Source organism: Osmerus mordax, chromosome 8 (genome assembly GCF_038355195.1).
Source record: "Osmerus mordax isolate fOsmMor3 chromosome 8, fOsmMor3.pri, whole genome shotgun sequence".
NCBI lineage: Eukaryota > Metazoa > Chordata > Actinopteri > Osmeriformes > Osmeridae > Osmerus > Osmerus mordax.
Genome location: NC_090057.1, coordinates 5,011,166 through 5,033,959, shown reverse-complemented (window position 1 = coordinate 5,033,959; position 22,794 = coordinate 5,011,166). Strand labels below are relative to the sequence as shown.

Here is a 22,794-nt window from a genome sequence, read left to right as displayed (position 1 = left end):
GCATTCAGAAGAGACTTCTGATTGGTCTAAACTACACACAAGACTTTGCATATTTGGCGGGGAAACATGGGGTACCTCCGTTTTAACTTTCTTGAGCAATGGTTTTGATAGAAATATTTTCAGACTTAGCAGAGTAAAAACCTAAATTACTTATTAGTCTGCGTTCTTATCCATAAAAATGTTTGTATCAGAAGCTTTGCAAAATAGAAGTGAATATAGGATTTTATAGCGACATTCGAATCTCTGGTCATTTCCTCAGTTGCGCTAAAATTGTCCAGTCGAACGCTGGCGTATAAAACGATGAACGTCTCCCAACTCGCGGGAAAACTGAACAGGAAATGGGCGGATAAAGCAGGGACAACCGAGAAGCTCAGTTTCAGATCTAGATGGCGCTAACTTGCGTACGCAGTATTTATGTCAGTCACAAGCTCAGTCCCAGACCAGCATACATCACCAGTGTATTATAACGCATTTAATTATTATTACAAAATCATGAACAGCCTACAAACAAATCGCATCAGACAAATAGGCAAAATATGCATACCTGCCTAGACCCTGAATTAGTGCGTGTGATGCACACAGTTTATTTAGCCTACAATGCACGCAGAAAAGCGATATATTACTAACAAAATTACGTAATCACACTTAGGCTAGCCAATTGCCCCTTGTCTGTTTTTTTTCTCTTTTTTTGTCATTCTCAGCTGACCCAGTCTCCGCCCAGTCATCAGAGACGATCGCATTTACAGCGGTACATCGGTTGGTCCTCTAATGAAACCACACGATTTGTCAGAACTCAGGACCGGAGACTTGTATCTGCGCATCTCTGTCGGGCATGAAGCAGCAATGGGCAGGCAGCTTTGAAGCTTTGTGATATTGTACACTAACCTTCAAGCCGCAGCAGCAACAGTTGTGTTGTGGAAACCGAGAGGAGACAGGTAGGTGATATGAGATGCTGGTTTCAACAATCAAAACACTCAGACATCGGTTTACATAAATATGTATACTATATTCAGACCGACCTGCGTAGGCTTCATTGCCGTGGCTGCATTAACAGCCTTTCTTATTCAAGATAAGTGTTTTTTTGTGGGTTAAACAGTTGTTGTCAACAAACCTATAATTAACTATAGTCGAATTTGAAAGAGTTTTGAAATTGTGTTTTTTGGAGGAGATTATGCGCTAACTAACCCCCACGAATGAAAATGACGGCACATCATATGTTAGTTACAACCAGGGGTGGTTCACTAAAGGTGAGGTATCGGTCTTCATAAATGTTTGTGTTTGCTATGACGCCAGGTGCTGTCAGACAACACTGTTGTGTTGGGGAGCGGAATGATATGGTGGAAGGTGCAAGTTTACAGGTGTGACTGCATTTCTTTCCACTGCTAGACAAAACAACATGAAGCCTGTCAAATCCTGTTCCCAGAGAGCTACACTCCTTTGGGTGGTTGTGCAGACTTCGACTGTTAGTAATCTAATTCCACGAATCAACCGTTTAATGAGAATCATTTGCAGTAGATTAGGCTGGGAGTAAAAAACCGACTGGATGGCATTCTCCAGGAACAGGGTAAACCTGGTCTGACCTAGACATATAGAAGCAAAAACAAGTGACAAATGTTTAAGGGAGGGTTGAAATATGTTTTTTGTTTTCAAGGTTATGTGTTGAAGCTCCCTCTCCACTAGATGGTAATGTTTGTTTAACCTGGGCATTGCATTTGTGTTGCAGGGATGTAGTGCAGGTGTTAATTTTTAGAAGATGAATATCTGATCTTTTTCTACTCTCATTATCACAGCAGAGCACAACGTAGTTCCTGAAGAACACACGCTTTACCTCCTCCATCTGAGCTTGTTCACCCCTACACCCCCCTCCATCCCTCCATCCCCATCACTACACCCTCCTCTCTCCACTCCTCCATTCCTCCGGCCCCTCACTCCACCCACCTATCTCTCCACCCCTCCACCCCCCTCACTCCATCCTTCCACCCCCCCTCTCCGACCACCACCATGTCCGACACTCTGACTCTGAGCGTGAGGCAGCTCAGCCGTCTCCCCCACATCTCTGACCTCCTCGTCTCCCTGCCCTCCCCCAGCCCCACAGTCCCCGCCTACCTCGTCCCCAGCCTCTTCAGGGAGCCCTACATCCTTTCGGGCTACCGGCCTGTGGGCCAAGACTGGCGCTGCTACCTCCTCAGTCTGTTCCAGAGGCACAACGAGTCTCTGAACGTGTGGAGCCACCTGCTAACGGGGCCCCTGTTGCTGCTGCGTTTCTTGGCCCTCGTAGGGGCCTGGGGTCCCAGCCTGGAACTGGCCTCCCTGCCCCTCTGCCTCTACCTGCTGTCCGCCCTCACCTACCTGAGCTGCAGCGCTGCAGCACACCTGCTGCAGTCTCACTCGGAGCTGGCCCACTACTCGTTGTTCTTCCTGGACTACGTGGGGGTGGCGGTGTACCAGTACGGCTGCGCCCTGGGACACTACTTCTACTGCTCGCAGCCTGCCTGGAGGGAGAGCAGCGTGGGGGTCTGGTACCTCCCTGGAGCCTTCCTCCTGGGGTGGCTCTCCTGTGCTTCCTGCTGCTTCGCCAAGTCACGCTATCGCCGACCGTACCCGCTCCACCGCAAGGTGTGCCAGCTGGTGCCCACCAGCCTGGCGTACCTGCTGGACATCAGCCCCGTGGCCCATCGCCTGGCCACCCAGACCTGGAAAGATGACCCGGCGCTGCCCCTCCATAGCTTCCAGGTGGCTTTCTTCCTGCTGGCTGCCTTCTTCTTCTCCTGTCCCATCCCTGAGCGCTTCTTCCCGGGTCGCTGTGACATCCTGGGCCAGGCCCACCAGATCTTCCATGTGTTTCTGTCACTGTGCACCGTCTGTCAGTTGGAGGCCATAGCGGGGGACTACAGCCGGCGGAGGGATACGCTGCTGGAGGTGTATGGAGAGATGAAGCTGTGCTTCGCCGGTGTGTCTTTCGTAGTCTTGGTGTTTTGTACTGCCCTGACTGCTTTTCTTATGAGGAGACAAGTTAAGAGAAGACTGGGCAAAGGACAGGAGTGATGTGGAGGAGAGGAATGGAGAGAAAGTGGAGGAAGAATGATAGATATCTTCCCTTTCTTTTATTTGTATACAGTTTATTGTATTGCAAATGTGAATAATGTGAATTTATAAATATATTTTTTCATGCTCATACTATAAATTATCTAAATGGGTTGCCTTAAATATAATATAATTTGGGGATATTAATGCGTTTCCACTGCATCTATTAGTGGTCATTCTTGAATGAAAAATTAAGTACAGTGATCAGCTCAGACTTTGTTATCAACAGGCTTGCGTCTGACTCTCACGTCTGATACAATGGACTAGTCACTGTTAAAGTTGCAGTCAGCAAAATATTAAATCTGGATTAAATCGTACCAAGCTTTACCGAGTTGAAGTAGGGGATTTGAGCAAACAAAGGGCAGTTGTAAGAAGTGGAACACACCGTAATTTGGTCGTGGGGGAGGGAGCACAATTTCCACCTGATCTGATTATGGATGAGTGAGAGGTCTTAGAGGAACACTAGGGAATTGAAAACCGTTGAGAGATGTGTTAACTCTTGGGCTTGCCTGCATGATACTGGAGCATAAAAATGTCACCAAATCTCAAACTGGTCAAAAAATCAAGACTGCATGCTGAAAACAAGCTCTATTCCTGTCAGACTGTGCTGCCTTTGATCTCATGATATTTCCTCAAGTGCTCAGGATATAACCTATTTCAGGGCAGGGGCGTAGCCACGGGTAGGCCTGGATAGGCACAAAAGATGCCTATCCATATTTTTCTAGGCCTACCCAAAAAGATTATTCTGGCTACGCCCCTGTTTCAGGGGCTGCATTCCATGTCAATGAAGTGGTTTCCTTACATGCCATGGTCCCTCGTTCCCTAGCGATCACAGATCTACCCAAGCATTCCATCAGTCTCAAGAGAGTCAGAAGGGGAGATTCTGGTTGGTTGACTTCAGATACTAGTTAATAATATATTACGGGGGGGGGGGGGGGGGGGGGGTGAGTCACTGCTGCATTCCCACCTGGCAGGTCTGTGGAGGATTTTGGGTGTGACCATAAAGGGCCCTGATCAAACGTTCCACCTAGATCTGTGAAAACTCGACACACCCATTCAATTTGTGGTCTTGCACCAAAACAAAGATGTGATTGTGATCAGCTCCTTGGTGATTGATCTAGTGGGTTGCAGCCAATCCCATTAGTTCCTGGTGGAGGGAAAGGATTTATGCCTGCTGGTAACTCTTGATGACTAGTAGAATCTCTTTTTGATATAAGAATCAGTCCCTTGTCTCAGATATGTTTGTGAATTATGTTTGTTTTTCCTTTAAGCCCTAGTCACTGTAAAACTGACCACAGTAGCAATATGGTTATTTGGACTCTCAAGAGTCACATTGTCTTGTAGTTTGCTAAAGTATAGTAAACTACCTGTAGAGGGCAGTATTGTCACACACGTCGTTGATGTAGACATGAAAACAGTTCTGCTGTATTTGATGTAATAAATCATTAAGGGAAAAAAATGATGTAATCAGACTTTAACATTCACTCAACAGCAAGTGTTTTGCTTGACGTCAGAAATGTGACTGCACCAGTTGCCAACGCCTCTTTCATGCTTCCAAGCAGTTTTGTGTAGACCACTGGTATGTCAGGTATCATGATACACATCAGTGCTGAAGACTTTAGACTCTTCCTGGAGGGCTGGGGAGACAGCATAAGATTTGTCCAGGTGAAGTAAATTTCTCAGTTGGATAGATCAGAGGGGAGAGACTGGTCTACTTTTCTTGTCAGCTGCCAACCAAGGTGACGGAACCAAGAAGAACTTCCATCAAACCCAAAGGAGGTAATACTAATAATAACATTCTTTTAGCAGAAGCTTTGTAAAACACTTACTATAAAGAGCGCACAAAGTCAATTGCTACAGAGTGCTACACTCAGATCTTCTTGTGTTTATGTAGAATGCTTGGTGGCTTGACAGAGGTGTGTTATCCTTAATAATAATAAGACTTTATTTATATAGCACATTTCATACAAGAATTGCAGCTCAATGTGCTTTACATAAAATCAATAAAAACAACAATACAAGTGATAAAAGTAATAAAAATGAATACAAGATTAAAAAAATAAAAATGTAACTCAACAAAATACAAGCCGCAGTCTTTGCCTCGAAATCCTTGTATTGTTTAGGTACATGTGTACTATGAGTCTTCATCAATACTGCTAATGTTCACACCAGCTGGAACTGTACGCTTGATGATCTGAAATGATTTAGCTAAATCTAGATTTTTCCCTCTGTACGATACGTGACTTAACAGCTGTTCACCCCTCCTCCTTTCTGACCCTCCTCCATTCCACAGCTGAGAAGAAAAGATAGGACAGATAACAGAAAAGGAGAAGTAGAGAGAGATAGACCATGGCTCCTGTGGCAGAGGGGGTTTCTGACTGGACCCTGATCGGATCGTCTTCTCTTGAGGTGTGCACGACCTCCCTCCTCCTCCTGGTCACCCTCATCACCCTCCTCGCCATCTGCATTCGCTGTCACAGGTGAGCAGCCAGCTCTCTGGTAGAACCAGAACATTTGAGTAAAATGCACAAAATTGTGTTGCTTGGGTTTTGCTCAAATGATTGTGGGGAAAATATGGAAACCTATTGAATCAACAGATATCAGAAAGGGCTGCTTTTGTATTTTCCATTTTGTTTTCAATTTGTATTTATGTTTGGCATTTCATTGATTGGCATTCAGAGTTTGCTAGGATTTGGGTGGGGAAGGGTGGTGCAGGTAAATATTTAAGTCTTGTCTTTCCAGTTCTGTGGCCAACTCCCAGTCGGGCGCTATATATATATAGCGCCCGATCACAAAATAAGTAATTTAAGGTTACCTTTCCTATAAAACAGGTCTATAACTTGCTCTTTTATTAAACAAACTAAATGGCCTTATGTTATTTATCTTATTTACACGACGGCGTGTCATTTACTTTTACATTTAGTCATTTAGCAGACGCTCTTATCCAGAGCGACTTACAGTAGGTACAGGGACATTCCCCCGAGACATGCCCCTCCCCCCCGTCAAAGCTGTAAACCTAGGGGAAACACTGCTCAAGATGAGTCAGTCCTCTTCAGGAACTGGATAACTTACCAAGAAGAACAGCTGCTGACTGACATGACAAAGCATTAGGCACCACACCTGCACATCAGTTGTTAGGTTGTCAATTGACAGTACAAGATTAGAAGTTTTGGTTTTGACAAGAAACACTAAATTGGACAAGATCGGGAAGACAGTCGCAGTTTAATAGGTTTAGCTGAACCTTAAATAATGGATATTATGTTATTATGATATTATGTTCAAATGTTGGTGGAATTCCAAATGAAAATGGTACTTCTGTCTAATTACACACCTGCACATCAGTTGTTAGGTTGTCAATTGACAGTACAAGATTAGAAGTTTTGGTTTTGACAAGAAACACTAAATTGGACAAGATCGGGAAGACAGTCGCAGTTTAATAGGTTTAGCTGAACCTTAAATCATGGATATTTTATGTGTTCAAATGTTGTTTGAATTCCAAGTGAAAATGGTACTTCTGTCTAATTTATCTCAATGTTCATCTCCAGAAAAACAGATGCCCAGACAAAATCTGAAAGTGCAAAAGTAAGGATGACAATCAATTTTCTCTCTGTCTGCCTGCCTGCCTGCCAGCCTTTCTGTTTGTCTGTCTGCTACAGATGCTGTAAACGTTGTTGTGCTTCTTTTGCCACTCATTTGTTTGCCAATTATGAGCCATAAACGGTAGATTACTGACCATTAGGAATGATTCTGATAGCTAATATATCAGTCTTATCGCCAGAGAGAGACGAGGGGCTGGCTGGAAATAGAAACAGTCTGTCTGGGGGAATTAGAAGGCAGAAGGAGGTTACTTGCAGCACTGCATCAGTAAAAAAAACACCACGTCTTAGACACACAGACACGTTTAAGTTATTCTGCTGTTCTTGTTTCAGACCAAGAGTCAGAATGGCACAAGCACGAGTCAGAAGACCAGTAATGGAACCAGTGTGAAAGGTATTTTAACCTTTACAGTTTAATGTGTGATAATAAAAAAATTCAATAAAACACATTTCGATGTTAACAGTGCATAGAGTATATAGTAGACTTTTACATGTAGTTTATTTGCTTATTCTTGTCCCAGGCCAAGAGGGTGTGTATGGCTCGCAATGGAAAGACCACAAAAGCATGCCTGAAGTGCCCGACATCCCGAGCCGCATCCGAAACACTCTCCCAAGAACACCAGCCAGGTACACCAGTCTGCTCTCTGCATGTGACTTGATCTGACAAATGTTGTATACCCAATAGAAAGCCAAAACACACATTTCAGCAAATGTGGCTAAAGCTGATTCCCTTGGTGTGTATTTCTATCTGTCTGTCTGTCTGTCTGTCTGTCTGTCTGTCTGTTGTTCTGTCTGACTCTCTCTCTCTCTCTCTCTCTCTCTCTCTCTCTCTCTCTCTCTCTCTCAGTGACCCTGACCTATGATGTTGAGGACATTTCCAGGGCCCACTCCTCCCTGCCACACCCCTCCAGACCCTCCAGACCCACCAGACCCCCGTCGCCCCCTCACATCAACCCATCAAAGTGGGACCCGATCTCGTGACGATTCCAGGACCATCCATAATCTTGACATCAACCTCTGTGCTTCAAAACCCACTCGGCCCACACAGCACGAGGGCCCAGACCTCCTGCAGGAGACATAGAAAGAGAGAGACAGAAACAGAGAGACAGGAATCAACAGCTCTTGTGGTTCTTACATTCACATGCTTACACTTTGACTTCATTTAATGCCACTGAGTTTACTTCTTTACTCTGTAACCCTGGATGATTATCATGCAATTCGGTGATTTGAGGATTCCTTTTTAAACTTAAAATGTATTTTTTTTGCATTTGATTTGTTGTTAAAATAATCTTCACTGCACCTGGCTCTCAGCACATGCCCCAGTCTGGAATTGCCATAAAACCAGACTAGGTCACATGACATAATTAATGGACAGCATTCCGTCTGGGTTGGGATTGGGATTGGGACTGTGACAGGGGTGGTGCTCAGACTCAAATCCCTGCTCTGTGTCTGGCAGAGACGCTGTAGAGTCAACACACAGGACTAATCCAAGGACTCACACCCCAGTGTGTCTGGTATTGCCTAGCACAGTAAAGGCCTACACATCACTCCATATGTGTGGTTGGATCGCATTTGGAATTACATTTCTGTCTGTTTGAATGCAATAATTTGTTGAAACGTGCCAGTTGTTCTTCAGAGTTGTCAATGTCAATGTTTCCTAATAAATAAAAATAGCAAAATCATGATAATAGGTTGGTGACTATGATTATGGCTTTGCAATGTAACAATGTTAACAAAATATTTAGGGCCTAGAGCAAATTATACCCGTAAACTGATGAACACAGAAAGAAATTGCCCTTTGTATTTCTTATTTCCCCCGGGACTGTCATAGCGCTGCGTGCGTGCGTGCACGATTCTGCTCTGGTAACCTATCACCCAGATCATCCTTTCTGCGTCTCGGCATTACAGCGCAGCAGACTACTGTCTGAGCCCAGCTGTCGCACTCGGCATAGCTCCACCGTACGATCACACGTACGCGCATCCCATTCCGGTCCATCCCCCCTTTCACTGGACTGAACACCCGGCGAACGGTGGGACACGAGAAAAGCAGTCAGCGGCGATTTGCTCTCAAACGGGACACGGTCTCTATATCGCCAAAAAGGTAAAACAGTTACTACATTTGTGTTACCGGATGATAACAACTAGATGTATAACAACATAACTCTAGTTTACTGAAAGCTTCACCATGTTTTGCATATTCTATCACGGGGGCATTTCTGCCCAGTGTAGCCTGTTTCTGTAGTTTGACAATTGTGCCCAATTCTGGTCGGTTGGTTTACATTGCATTATTTTTGACATTACAATCATTAATGTTCCGGACGAACTTGGACTTTTATTCATTTATCTATATATATATTTATTTATTTATTTAGCCTATTTATGCAAAGCAGACTGCTGCTTTATTTCACTTCCCCTCTATCGCTCCTGCCGAGACTCGTGTCCTAACACGTTGTCAGAAAGAGGTGTGTTCCTTGCAAATCAGTTTTCAGCCAATGAGCGCAGCTGGGCCGCCCACGGTTTCTGTGTTGTTTACCAGTGGAAGTCCTCGCCTATTGGAGGAGAGAATGTGATAAAATACGGTTTTCCTCTTGATTCTGCCAAATGGTATCATAATCCTTGTAAATATAATCGAAATATAGGTATACAAGTATCATGTCAACACATAATGACTCCGTCAATTGAAGCGAAACAGGAAGTTGACGTTGGAGTTTGTAATACAATACCGTTCAAATTTTGTTTTGATACCATCCCCCAAGCGTCCGCATGTATGAAAGAAAGCAGTTCAGGGGGTATAAACATAGGTTACTGCAAAATGCTAAATTATTAAAAGTCAAACGAATAGTCGTCCTGATATAAAAATTTCCTGAGTGACAAACCATGCACCGCAAAATCACATTAGAGTTCATGTATTTGCTGTTTTTTGGCAACGTGTTCTGCAGGGAGTAAGATCTGCGACCCTGCGATAATTGAGCGTCGAGGTGGTGTGAGACCTCCGATCAGGTTAACCATGGCAGCTATGGGACCAGGGGCAGCGGAGGAGGTCTCGTCTTCACAGCCCCCGTCCTGTCCCTCCACAGCCCAGTCAGGGGCTGGCAGGCCCCCCAGGTCGGAGCTCCAGGAGAGTCTGGTAGGTGCACGTGGGTTGATCTGTCCAAGCTGCTTCACCCTGTGATTTGGTGTCTGAGTAGTCACATAACTGTCTCAGAATTTAGGGAAACTGCATAATTTGATGTTGCTCTTAAAGTAGATGCTGTTTTTGTAGCACTGTACTATGTAATAGGGAGGGAGTCAGGTGGCTGAGCGGTGAGGGAATCGGGCTAGTAATCCGAAGGTTGCCAGTTCGATTCCCGGTCATGCGAACTGACGTTGTGTCCTTGGGCAAGGCACTTCACCCTACTTGCCTCGGGGGGAATGTCCCTGTACTTACTGTAAGTCGCTCTGGATAAGAGCGCCTGCTAAATGACTAAATGTAAATGTAAAATGTAAATGTAATATTGTAGCTGAGATGTTACTGTTGCACCATGCCTGGTACCTGAGATGTTATCTTTCCCTGTTACTGGTAAATACAGTGTTCCTGGACTCTGACCACCAAAATGCTATTAGAACTTATCACTTCTGATATCAGAAGACTCCATGAAGGTTTTGTTTGTCAACCAAAGAGGTTTCCTCCTGTCTCCCCCAGGTGTACATGCAGTGCTGTGGGCAGGACAGCTCCAGAGGGATGCCCAGTACCGGCCCAGCGGACAATCGTCAGGGACCTGTCTTCTTCCCCCAGAGGAGGACAGAGGGGGGCTGGGCCAACCCCCCTGTGCCAATGCAGACTACAACTCCCATAATGCCCAGGTGATCTTCCTGTAATAGAGGACAGCCAACAGTGCTTTGTGATTGCTCTCAGTATTGACTGTAAACGCTTCACGGCGTGGATCTCCTCCTCAATAAATCTCATTGGTGGTTCTTTCTGTTTGTCTCGTACCGTCAGCTTTCGGAGTCCAGAGTCAGTGGAGATGGATGAGATCATGGCCGCCATGGTTCTGACCAGCTTGTCCTGCAGTCCTGTTGTCCAGAGTCTTCCCCAGACAGACCCCACCCATGGGCCAGGTCAGTTAGACACACACACACACACACACACACAATCTCAGTCTCATGCACACACATGGTGGTATGTGGTGTATTACGGTGCTGTGTGTTGATGGTAACTCCTGTGCTGTGCTTGTAGCTGGGCCCCCGGGGGACATGGAGTGCGCCGGCGGCGAACTTTCTGACAGTGGCAGCAGCGGCTACTGGAGCTGGGACCATGGTAATGTCAGTCCCGCCCCCTCCCCGTCCGTCACAGAGATGGACAGCAGCCCAGACGAAGGGCTGCACATGGAGCCAGAGCAGTGGGAGGAGCTAACCGGCAGGAAGTCAAAGGTGGGAACAGACGGTTGTGAGGGTTTGTTTGATCAAGAGAGAGAAAAAGAGAGAGTAGCCTCATTTTACACACCCTGTCCTAGGTGGGGATGTTGCATGCACCTTTATGCCGCACAAAAACAAGCACATGGATTCCGACTATTGCCGCTATGGTTGATTTCACCGCTTGTCGAGTTTGTTTTAAGAGCCGTCACGTAGCTCCTTGTGCTCTGGTCCTAATCCTCTGCCCCTGGTGTCTGTCGGTCTGTCTGTCTGTCTGTCTGTGTATGTGTCTGTCTGTATGTGTGTGTGTGTCCAGAGCTCCTCCAGAGGGGCCTACAGGTGCTTGTGGCCAGGCTGTGGGAAGGTGCTCACCTCCTCGGTCGGGATGAAGAGACACGTCAGGGTGCTGCACCTGGGGTGAGCTGACCGACCGCAGCTGAAGATGAATAACAAAATACCACATTACTTTATTCATACTGCCCGAACGTGGAAATGAGAAAGATTAATCTGTTTCTGCTTTTCTTTCTTTCATCTTTCCTTTCTTTCTCTCTCTCTCGCTGTCTCTCACTCCCCCTCTCTTTCACACCCTTGTTGCATGCACACTCACACACACAGAAGTGGATCGGAGAACTCGCAGAGAGAGGAAGACTTCTACTACACTAAGTTCTCTAGTGAAGTGTCAGTGGACACTGGCCCGGTACCCCAGACCCAGACCCCCCACACCCCCTGGGCCTCCTGTGGCTCTCCTCCCTCCTCAGACCTGCAGATCCCCCCAGAACCCAGACCCAGGTCCAACTCCGGCCCGCTCCAGCCCAGCTCGCTCAGCCGTTCTGCCCCCAGCGGCTTCTGGCAGATCCACACTGAGCACCTTTATCAGGTGGGTGGCTTCACTGGCCCTGGCCATTTGTTTACTAATTGGATTGGTGAATAGGTTGTTATTTACTGGATTGTTTTGAATATGTTCCTGCCCAGGGACTGCAGATGTAAATAGCTAGATAGCTAACCTTGGCCCAATGTTAGTGTTGTGCATGGTCCCTGCTAAATAAATGAAACTACTATTCTGCATTTTTTTGCCTTAGCAACCAGGACAAAATCAGCATATCTAGCTTACATGACCCAAAACATTTAGAGAAAGTATCAGAGGTTATCCAGAGTTTAAATCAGATGTGGATCGCTTGTGACAGAAGACAGTCGACACCTCCCTGAGGCCTGCTAGACAGTCAGTGGCACAACTAACCCAGATCCAGGGGTGAGAGGGGGGTCAGTGCTGCCGGATGAGCTGCTCATTAGTTTGAATGTGTTTTGGATTTGAGAGGAATGTGGTGTGTGCCGCCCCCCTACCTCCAGGCCTGCTCTCCTGTCCAGGTGACGGTGGCCTCCCAGACTCCCGCCTCCCAGTGCTGGACTCCCCCCATCTCGGTGTGTGGCCATACAAATGCTCAGGTGGGCAATCTGTCAGCCTGTCTGTTAACCTGTCTGTCTGTTAACCTCTCTGTCTACCTGGCGTGCTTGCGGATCGTCCCTCTCGGTTAACGTCTTTTTGCCCCCTCTCAGACGGTGCGACCTCGCTGCAGGTCTGTCAGTGTGGGAGAGCAGTGGCTGCAGCAGAACAGCACCACCAGCAGGCTTCAGACCATGACTTCATCCCCCTCCCGCGCTCACTGCTCCTTCAGGTACATCGCCACTCGTCGTCACCGTTCTACGCCTCGCCAAGGGTTCTTTTATGATGTTTTATGTATTTTGTTTTGAATTTATGTTTGACGTGTGATTAGTAATGACAGAAGTGCATATTTCTAACGGTCTTTTACAATGACCTCTCCCTTCTATCCTTCTTTGCTTTGCGTGAGCACAGCTCTATAGCAATTTTGAAATTGTTTACATTGGCTGTGCGCAGTGCCGGCCCGACCCAATAAACAAATTCAAGATTTGTTTAGGGCCCTGGGATTGGTTCAGGGCAGCCCTGGGTGTGCGGTACGGTCACTGAATTTGTCTTTTTCGTTCTGTGTGTCCCTCTTGTCCTCCTATAGGAAGGGACGGGGAGAGGCCAAGAAATGCCGTAAGGTTTACGGTGTGGAGCGCAAAGACCAATGGTGCACTGCCTGTCGCTGGAAAAAAGCATGCCAGCGCTTCCCTGACTAAGTGTGTTTATGTGTGTGTGTGTGAGTGTGTGTTTGTGTGTGTGTGAGAGAGAAGGTGAAAGAGAGAGAGAGGGCTGATTGGAAAAGAGGTACTATAAAAGAAAAGATACATCAGGGCTTGATTCCATCAAGACAAACAACAGCTACGCTTTCTTCCTTATTTCAATCAGTTGTGTTTTTCGTTTTTCACTTCCTTTACCAAGAAATACGTGGAGTGATTCTGTGCACCTTGACTTCAGATGTTTGCAGTGGTGCTAGTTGTTAAGACTGTTATGTGGTAGACTTGCTCTTTCCCCTCCGTAAAGGACCCGTCCTCTCAACCCTCCACAACCATGTTGTAGAAGACTCTCTGAACATCTTCCAACTCTTCCACCCATGGCAACCACAATACTTAATGAATACTTCTATATTGTGTGCTATGAATTCCTCATGAGTATTTTGTATCTTTTTTTTGTCTATTTTTTTTCTTTCATTACTTGTTTTTCTTGGTCCACCTAAAGGGGTAGATGACCTCCTCTTGATGTTTTTCAGGCACTTTGTTTAAATGTATTTGTCAAGAATAAGCTACTTTCTGTTTGACTCGTATACTCTCTAAAGTTCATCCTGTACATCCTTCTTCCCTTTGTTGGAAACAGTATTCTGCTCTGGTCTGTAAACTATCGGTCCTGCTCATGGGAACTGGCCATGTTAGGAGATTGAATTTGTTAACAGCATTCTAATAAATAAAAAATTAAAACATAAATAAATCACTGAGAATTTCGAACTGCGGCGAATGCCTCGACATAACAATCCACAAGAGAGATAGCAAACTAATTTATTGTTATTTTCTCTATACAGGTTTCATGAATTTTCGATGACACAATAGAAATGTAATTGTAAAATGTAATTGTAAAATGTACACTGTATTCTGCATACAAATTCTTTGCGTACAGATGAGAGACAAACTCACAGACACACACACACACAACCGCATGCACACATGCACAGACACAAACCCACATGACGTCACCACCCACTCCCTCACTCATACCTCAGTAGATTAAATGATAAATACTGACTAGTGGACGAAACAAAATGAACAAAACATCTTTGATATGAAGTTCACTTTTGTAGACAAATTAGTGGAAATAGTAGTTAGCCACCTGCACCGTATGCTTCACTCGTGTCAGGATCAGACTGAACAGGAAGTCTTGGAAATCTATATTTCGAACACTTTGAAATTGATCATAATGATTAGGGCCACAAGAGGGCAGTCTTGTACAGCCATTCAGGATGAACTAAGTTTGTTCCTTTCTGTCACTGCACTGCAGTGTGTAAACGGGTTCTCTAGAAGGAAAAGGGTTGACTTGATGGATGCCTACCACTGTCAATCCACATGTTAGATTGAAACTTGGTATCACTACTGGAGCAAGGGATAATATAATAAAAAGTATCCCTCAAATGTAAATGGAAACCTGCACTGTGAAGGTAACTGGTCTGAGACCAAACCATTCATAAGATTTTGTCCTTGTGCTTGATGTCTAAAAGTAAAGTGCGTACATGCATTCACTCGGGCCTTGAGAGTAGATATGGATTGACCTTTGTGCATCCATGTTTGGTCCTCATGATACTGAGACAATTTTCAATTGCTCTACTGTCATTTTATTTGGTCAGATGTATGTATGCACAAGGTTAAGGGTAGGAGTGGGGGAAGTGGAATCATGTGGATGGTGTAAAGTAAACATTATGTTGCTAGTTACTTCTTTTACACAACATCAGAATAGAGATTAGGAACGGAGTTCTTCTTCTTCTGACACGAATGACTAGATCTATGAGGTCACAGTTCAGGTAGCTATAGAGGCGACCGTAGCTGCAATCACGGTTGATGAGGTAACTGGAGGGACGGGGAGGAGAAGGAGGGTGGAGAGAGGGGCAGTAGGACCCAGGGGTGAGGTAACTGGGTAGAGGAGGTGGGGGAGTAGGAAGAGGAGGGTGAGACGGAGGGGCATTAGGACCCAGGGGTGAGGTTCTGAGACTACAGTGGGCTCGGTCTCCTGGCCCCAGGTCCGCTGTGGAACCTTCCAGAGCGGCTGCTGATGCCCAGGTACTGCCTCAGCAGCTGGCTCACGCGCTTCTGGTTGTTCCATTTACGGGCCGACTTCCTGATCCCGATGAAGCCGCCGTAACGTTTCTGCAGTGGCCTTCCGACGGAGCCCATCAGCTTCCTGTATCCATGGCGACCCTTCAGGAAGCCCCCAAAGCGCTTGGAAACGTCAACAGGGGTCGCATCATCCCCTTCCTGGAGCTCATCCATCACGCCCTCCTCCCTGTCCTCCAGACCCAGACCCTCTCCCTCCTCGGTCGAGCCCAGCTGAGGAGAGTCGAACTGGGCACTGCGTCGCTCCAGGTCCTCCTCCTGCTGGAGGCGTGCCATGCCAGCGGAGTAGAGAAGTTCTCCATCAGACTGCAGGTCCTCTGGAATCAAGGCAAACTCTTCCCCTGTTCTCTTGGACACAGCGCCCCCCTCTGGTGGTAAAGGGTACTGTGGTAGCGCTTCAGCCTGTTGACACAGCTCCCAGGTGAGGGAGGGAGACACAAGGCCCTCACACTCCAACAGACACACCTGGTGGGGGGGAGGGGGGGGCAGGGGGACAGGAAGAGGGGTTAATGTTTACAGAGACAACGCCCATGAAAATACCAAGATAAACTATTGAGTCAAAGTTGTCGTCACAGTTTTTACATTGACAAGTATTCCTTTATGCCAGTGTTTCTCAACTGGTCGAACCTCACAACCCACATTTCTCCTCAGTCATCAGTCATTAAGTCACGACCGGGGGTATCAATTTATTTCTCTATTTATCTGTGTAACCAGGAAACTATAATCTATAGTCTTTGCTATTGACTAGACTAGGCTGCTGTTTCAGTGCCCTTGTTGTTTGGGCCTCGAGTGGCACACACTTAACAATCTCTTCATCTGCTATCAGGCCCAGAGCCTCAGTTTCCATTCAGCCATGTCTGTCAAGAGAACTTGTAGAGCTTTAGCTCGGGCTTGACTGGGGGAGTGCTGATTATCTGGGTAAATGTGTTGGTTTGTGTGAAATAACTTCAAGATCAAAACTCAGAGACAAATCCTGTTTGCTTGGCAGATCCCACTGCAGTGAAATCAATTAACGACAGTCATATAAGAACCTGCTCCCACATCAAAAGACTTGAGGAAGATGGAGCAGATCGAAGAAAAGGAAATTAATTATGTGTTGCAAATGAAATGGGCTCTCCAAGGGATTCTCCACTTTAAATCATTGCAGCAGTATGAAAGTGTGTGTGTGTATATGCGTGACTGCCTGTGTGTAAGTGTGTGTGACTGTGTGTATGTTTGTGTGTGACTGTATGTGTGTGTGTGTTTGGATGCATGCCTCAACCGAGCATTGTTTGCGTGTGTCTGAGCGTGTGCCAATGTGTGGGCGCTGCTCCCTCGCAGTTTAGAGTGGCAAACTATTTCCCAGAAGACTCCATCTGGTCTCTATCGAAGGCTGCATACGGTAATACAACATGGGAAACTAATACAGTGTCAATCAATGAAGCCAGCCAAAACAGCTGATACTGAGCAGTCAATTACATTGTTTTATTACCTCTCTGTCCAGTCCCAGCTGTCCCTGTCCACATCATCATTAGCAAAATTAACATCCCGATTACTACGTGAACAGAACGCTACTATTTTTACGCAACGTTATTCAGTCCATTCAGCAGATGTGCTGGGGAGTTACGCGTTAAAAGTTGGGGAGGAATCGGGCGCTTCGGACTCAAAACAGCGTGACCATTGTTATGGAACATATGGTATCCAAGGCCCTTGCACGCGCATATCAGGAGCACAACACACACACACAATACACACACGCACACACAAACACACATACCAGAGTGTTGAAGGCCTGTTGCTGGGCCAGACGGAGGCCACAGGACAGACATTCCCCCTGACAGTCACTCCTTCCAGGGGAACACAGGTAGGCCAGCAGAAGCAGGCTCCACACTGGGCTCTTCATAGCTCACTAACACAGGGGCTCCAGGAGAGAGCTGCTGGGTAGATGTGGGAGGCGTGTAGGGGACCAGTTGGAGGTCCTGTGACGCAGGTCAGTCTGAGGGATAAGGAGAGAGGTAGAGACAGAGAGAGAAAGAGAGAGGGGAGCGAGGGAGAGAGAGAGAGAGAGAGAGAGAGAGAGAGAGAAAGAGAGAGAGAGAGAGAGAGAGAGAGAGAGGGGGGGGGGGTTAGAGGGTTGTTATTAGTGCTTAGTGTTAGGAAAGACACTGTGGAGGAGAGACATTGAAGGAGGTTTCACATGTCTACCTTTGGAGCAGACACACAGACAACCCTATCAACCCTAACATCTATATTCATGACGATCTTGATTTTAAGCACTGACTGTACATAAAGGTCAGCAGATTTGAGACTTGACAGTTTGTGTGGTATTGATAATAGCGAGAGGGGTGACTCATGCAGGGTATCCACAGCGGACTAAATGAACCCTTCAACACTATGGCAATGAAATGACTCCATTAGCCGTGATGGGAAACCATTAGAGAATTTCATTCGCATTTCTTCACAGTTGAAATGTTTCTACAACGACCAATTGTCACTTATGTGGCCAAATGATAAGATAAATCATTCATCATCCATTGCTTGAATTCAATGCAAACCTTGGATCCATTGGAAACCTATGGTTGCAGTACCCAAGACTCTGTGTTCTTACTGATTCGCAACCTTGGAACTCGGTCTTCCTCCAGTGTGCCGACATCAACTGAGGAGTAACAGAATCCTAGAGCTAGCCTATACTTGTTTTTCCATTCAGAAAGGCAGAATTAACGGATAAACCCTGGGGCTCTGTCTTATTGCAATGTTCTCAAAAAGACGTGCCTATGTTCCTAATGTACCTGGCATCTCTTCCATATGCTTCTTCCTTCTTCTCCAAGTTCCAAAGTGAAGAGTTCACTAATAAAACTAATCTGGTCTGTAATTGATGTAGGCTCCAAATTAGCGAGTTCGGTAATGAGCGGTAAATGAACAGTAACATGCGACGCTCGTCACAGACGAAGCTCTGACTCACCTCTGACTCAGACCGCCTAAATAAAAGTCTGAAAGAAAGAGTTGGACATTCATATATCTTGGACTGAATAACCTCTTGATATGTTTGATACCATGCATTGTGATCTTAAGGACATTATGGCACTATGATTCTTAGTCTATTGAAAAATACCTGAATATGGGTGGGTTATGAATGAACAGTTCTCTATGGGTGGTCGATAAAAGTCCCTGACCCTATTGTAAGCTAATTATTAAATCCGTTATCCTCCCATTTCATCTAATTCCCATTGGTATTTGTGATTAATTTTTCAAAAGTAACTTGGAAAAAAGTGTGATTATATCCTGTCTGATAATTACCTTTTTAATGAGTTTGTTTTGTATAATGGAATTTGCAAGTGCAGATAGTGTGCTGCATTACACACACAGGTCTTAGTTAGAGCTAGCTTAGATATCTTAGACACAGTAGACACAGCAGAGTCCAAGTTGAATGGCAACCAAATATTTGACAAGGTGACAATGTTTTAAACATGCAGGACCATCGCCCATTTTCATTAGCTTGCTTCAATTTTCCAAAACACTTGTCAGCCAGGTGTGTACTATTACGCTCAGACATGCAGAAAGATTATATGTGTGTGTGTGTCATCAATGTGTGTGTGTATGTTGTCAGTGTGTGTGTGTGTGTGTGTGTGTGTGTGTGTGTGTGTGTGTGTGTGTGTGTGTGTGTGTGTGTGCCTGACTTTGCAATTGCCCTTTGGTTCTTCAGGAGCAAATCTGAAATGCCTAATCTCATAGAATCTGTTTATCTGTCCCCCCTCCTCCATAATGGAATCAGCATCTTGATTTTATCACCAGCCTCCATTCTATCTGCTGTGGGCTTCAGACACACAGCTTATTCTTATCCTGTTATAGCCTGGACACACCTGGTCATGATGCTGGTTCCATCTCAGACATACTGTAGCTTTTCCCCAGTACTGTACTTGAGACATAATGTAACTGTTGTTATTGTTGCAGTGTCCTGACTTTAGAATTACACACACACAAAATATTTTTATTTTATTTTTTTACACATTTTTTGCTTGAAATATAATGCAACGGTTGTTATTGTTGCAGTGTCCTAACTTTAGAATGACGCAATATTGTAGTTGAGATGACGTTATTGTTGCATTATGTCTGGTAGCAAGTGGTAGCATGAACAATCTAGTATCTAGTAATTGAAAAGGAGTGCTATAGGCATTAATACAAATTGTGAAATTAAGTGTTTTTTTTTTTTTTTCTACCACTTTCTTTACCTCTCATTGCCTCTCTCTCTCCCTTTACTTTCTCTTTGTTTCTAATGCTAACTCTCTCTTACTACATCTCCTCTTTAATTATATAATGCTACCTCTCTGTCTACTTTTCCTTTCCTCTAAGGCTCTCTCTCTCAGATCTTCAGAGAAAGCAATATAAATCTTTGATGTTCTGCATGTGGTCCTTCCCATGGAGTCGGCATTTCGGCCCAATTTTTGTTGTTGTTATTATAGTCTATCCAATTAATTGAGTGCATCATCAGAAAAATTCATTTTCACCCTTTGCTTCCATAAACACATTTACTGCCTCGAGAAAGGCATTCATCTGTGCCAACACTCATTTTCCGATCACGTTCTGAATGAAAATCACAGGCTTCATGGAGCTTCTGTGGGCAAAACAACAATGATGTCACAACTGTTCCAAAGACAAACTCAAGGCCATCGACTCATTACTTTTATTTTCTTTAGGATAACAATTTGTTCAATTGAATGTAATATATATAAAATATAATTCAATAGTTTTGTGTTACAGGAACAAACTGAGAAGAGAGTGGGGAGAGGACTACAGGCTGGTGTGACTGGTCCTTGTTAACGTGTGTTTGGGACACGGGGCGAGGAAGGTGGCAGTAAAAAAAGTGGGATTATTATCTTTCTGTCAAGAAAGGCCCCCACCAAGTGAGTATACTGCAGCTGTATGTAATTTTGTATGACACCTAAAGTATATGTGCATGTGTGTACAATTTCTCTTCTGTCATGTCCCACTTTTTAAAGATGCACTTGTTGTACTCAAATACTTATTTCTGTGAATAACAGACAATTTATATATATATATATAATCTAATCTTCTCTGATCTGTACTCTCCTGTACACTGCCTACATCTTACCCAAGATGGGGCAGTGCAGAAGCAATTACAGGATGACGGAAGATCATTGCACTGTCATTGTCTCCTCGCTGTCTTTTTAACTGAGCTGACACCTGCTCTGTCTGTTGGTCACACAGAGAATGAGATGTACTTAACTGTGTTGAAGCCACCAGCTGGAGTGACACGACACACAATGGAAAACTGGTAGAGGACAACAGGTGAAGTGTAAAATATAACATGAAAATGTATAATAATCTGTCATAACCAGGGGCGTCGAAGTGGGATCGGGGGAAGTGGGACTGACTACCCAGGGCCACAATGGGGGAAGGGCCCTTGAAAAGCTTGGAATTCAAATGTGTTAAGTGAAAAAACATAATGAAAATGGGGAGGGGTCCAAATTGCAATTCTCTTCATGAGACCCCAAATTCTCAGCAGTGCCTGGTCACGACGCAGATGCACACAGTATCTGATGTGATGTACAACAGAGGCTGAAACTCTATGTTCTTATTGGAGTCCTTCTTTCAGAGACACTGGTCCTTCAATAAACCCATCTAAAGCAATAAGTGACTTTGACAATGGAACATTTGTTCTCTTATAAACACTACAAGTATACAGAAAGGAGTATTCTGGTAAATCCATTATACGGTTTATGGGTTCAGTCATGTTTCAGAAAGTCATTTAGGAATATACAATCCCAAACAAGACCAGACTGTTGTAACCAATTAAAATAATGGGTTATGTACCTAATAGCTTCTTACAAAAAAAAAATCTATTCAGTGAGTTTGAGATTATAATTGAGGGATCATTTCTAAAGTGAATGCCTCCAAGGGTTCTCCTGCAGACACAGTGAGGTCATAATGGTTGTGGTGAGCTCCCAGAACACAAGGAGAGCAGGTGTGAAGTTCTAATGCAGACTAAATGTGTTTTAAAAAATATGATTCACAATAGTCTAATAATGAACTTGATTCAATATGAATAGCAGCTATTAATCATCTCTGGGTTTATGTCTGATAAGAAGGAATGTAATTGTATGTATGTATTGAATGTAATTATTATTTCTATAATTAACTTTTTACTATTATCTTCTTTAAAATCATGACAATTATGAAGTGCTTATGATAATGTAGTGGGACTGAGAACACTGATGCAGTAGGTCCAGGATTAAGCACACACATATAGTGAGGTGAGAGAAAACTAGTGGTGAAAATCCATAAAACTAAAAAACAATTCAGATTAAACTCCCCACGTCAATTTAAAAGTAATTAAAATTCCTGGTCAAAGAAATATTATTTTTATAAACCCCTTATAAAATTCTACAACAGAATGACAAAACACATTTTGATGCCTTTCACGAGATTTAGTCTAACCCCTGGATTTTTCTAGAAACGGCTTGATAGATGAAAAAGGACATTTCTGTCATTTAACCCACCAGTTTAATATCTTAACATCTATTTTCAACTTCAGTGTACCAAGTACACCACAAAGAGCGGAAATAAATATTGATCAAATAGTAGGAGAACACTACATTAATTGTCACCGGAGTGAACCAATTCATAACCATTTAGTCCGCAGTACTGATAAGGGAGTGTGTACAGGTTGTGATTCTCAACCTGTTAATTAAGGTGTTAGTGGAGCTGGTGCTATGGGGACATAAGGACAACATGATGAAGGCATGGGCCAGGGGACTCAGCGCTGACTCATGGAAAGATGGAAAGAAACCAGAATGTTAAAGAGAAGAAGAAAAGCCAGACAAACACTGTCAACGAGAAGCCATTGCCTCAGCCACAAACATGGACTGAAGAAGTCACACACCAAGTTCCCACAGCGATAACCCAAACAAGCAACTGAACGTGAACAAACGTGGGAATGAGATACTCGTTCAACTACAGCAACCTGTGTTAAATAACCCTGCTGTTAGAGCTCAAGTTATCAATGAAAGAAAAGCATGTTCTCACTGTAACGTCAGCTTAGTATCTGTTAAGTGTGATAGGTATAGCCTTATTCTCTTCCCCCTTCCTGTAAACACACTGCACATGCACAGAAGCACAAGTCCTGTATAGTCACACAAAGAGGTAGATACACTCAGAATGAAAAAAAAGGAAGAAAGGCAGGTGACCACATCTTCTTTCTTACCTGTGTTTGTGACTTGGTGACAAAGTGTTAGTCTCGCTTAGGTGCTGCAGTGTTCTATCCTTTTCGTTGGGAGTTTCAACTACTGAATGAATGCTCCTTCTTCATCCCTGGCTTCTTATAACGACACTCCCCTTCCCCTAGCTCAGTCCCTGCCTCCTCCCAGCCCCCCCCCCCCGGCTCCTCTCCTTCTTCTGGGAGGGGGCGGGGGTGGCGTCCACCCTGTTACGCACAAGGTGGAAAGACACG

General features: G+C 44.7%; 4 protein-coding genes across 8 annotated transcripts; 3 read left to right on the top strand and 1 right to left on the bottom strand.

The window, feature by feature from the left end:
- Positions 1–768: 768 nt before the first annotated feature.
- paqr8 (progestin and adipoQ receptor family member VIII) lies at positions 769–3,777 on the top strand. 2 transcript variants are annotated; one of them, XM_067242233.1, is made up of 2 exons: positions 769–935; positions 1,794–3,777. In XM_067242233.1, exon 2 carries the CDS (start codon positions 2,002–2,004, stop codon positions 3,043–3,045), a length of 1,044 nt encoding a protein of 347 aa, XP_067098334.1. In that variant the 5' UTR covers positions 769–935; positions 1,794–2,001; the 3' UTR covers positions 3,046–3,777. The 2 variants fall into 2 exon arrangements, with proteins under 2 accessions (XP_067098334.1, XP_067098333.1); XM_067242232.1 differs by having other exon boundaries at positions 1,791–3,777.
- Positions 3,778–4,050: 273 nt separating this feature from the next.
- Positions 4,051–8,359, top strand: LOC136947990 (uncharacterized). Its single transcript, XM_067242234.1, has 6 exons — positions 4,051–4,863; positions 5,378–5,564; positions 6,630–6,666; positions 7,014–7,074; positions 7,202–7,307; positions 7,528–8,359. The coding sequence occupies exons 2-6, from the start codon at positions 5,434–5,436 to the stop codon at positions 7,541–7,543; spliced, it is 351 nt and encodes a 116-aa protein (XP_067098335.1). The 5' UTR covers positions 4,051–4,863; positions 5,378–5,433; the 3' UTR covers positions 7,544–8,359.
- A 279-nt stretch (positions 8,360–8,638) lies between these two features.
- On the top strand, positions 8,639–13,950 carry znf395b (zinc finger protein 395b). 4 transcript variants are annotated; one of them, XM_067241759.1, is made up of 10 exons: positions 8,639–8,781; positions 9,620–9,807; positions 10,363–10,523; positions 10,660–10,778; positions 10,897–11,090; positions 11,389–11,489; positions 11,688–11,949; positions 12,420–12,491; positions 12,627–12,745; positions 13,100–13,950. In XM_067241759.1, exons 2-10 carry the CDS (start codon positions 9,688–9,690, stop codon positions 13,209–13,211), a joined length of 1,260 nt encoding a protein of 419 aa, XP_067097860.1. In that variant the 5' UTR covers positions 8,639–8,781; positions 9,620–9,687; the 3' UTR covers positions 13,212–13,950. The 4 variants fall into 4 exon arrangements, with proteins under 4 accessions (XP_067097860.1, XP_067097859.1, XP_067097862.1 ...); XM_067241758.1 differs by having other exon boundaries at positions 12,420–12,515; XM_067241761.1 differs by having other exon boundaries at positions 12,386–12,491.
- Positions 13,951–15,224: 1,274 nt separating this feature from the next.
- pnocb (prepronociceptin b) lies at positions 15,225–17,229 on the bottom strand. Its single transcript, XM_067242269.1, has 2 exons — positions 17,104–17,229; positions 15,225–15,812 (listed from the first exon to the last, which is right to left on the bottom strand). The coding sequence occupies exons 1-2, from the start codon at positions 17,227–17,229 to the stop codon at positions 15,225–15,227; spliced, it is 714 nt and encodes a 237-aa protein (XP_067098370.1).
- Positions 17,230–22,794: the final 5,565 nt, after the last annotated feature.

Bases quoted from the DNA above. Each gene is read 5' to 3' on its own strand.
- znf395b (XM_067241758.1), top strand. From the start codon at position 9,688: ATGGCAGCTATGGGACCAGGGGCAGCGGAGGAGGTCTCGTCTTCACAG. The intron at 11,091-11,388 runs GTGGGAACAGAC...GTGTGTGTCCAG, and splicing joins TAACCGGCAGGAAGTCAAAG to AGCTCCTCCAGAGGGGCCTA. The intron at 12,516-12,626 runs GTGGGCAATCTG...GCCCCCTCTCAG, and splicing joins GTGGCCATACAAATGCTCAG to ACGGTGCGACCTCGCTGCAG.
- LOC136947990 (XM_067242234.1), top strand. From the start codon at position 5,434: ATGGCTCCTGTGGCAGAGGGGGTTTCTGACTGGACCCTGATCGGATCG. The intron at 5,565-6,629 runs GTGAGCAGCCAG...GTTCATCTCCAG, and splicing joins ATCTGCATTCGCTGTCACAG to AAAAACAGATGCCCAGACAA. The intron at 7,075-7,201 runs GTATTTTAACCT...TTCTTGTCCCAG, and splicing joins TAATGGAACCAGTGTGAAAG to GCCAAGAGGGTGTGTATGGC.
- pnocb (XM_067242269.1), bottom strand. From the start codon at position 17,229: ATGAAGAGCCCAGTGTGGAGCCTGCTTCTGCTGGCCTACCTGTGTTCC. The intron at 15,813-17,103 runs GTATGTGTGTTT...CCCCCCCACCAG, and splicing joins AACAGGCCTTCAACACTCTG to GTGTGTCTGTTGGAGTGTGA.
- paqr8 (XM_067242233.1), top strand. From the start codon at position 2,002: ATGTCCGACACTCTGACTCTGAGCGTGAGGCAGCTCAGCCGTCTCCCC.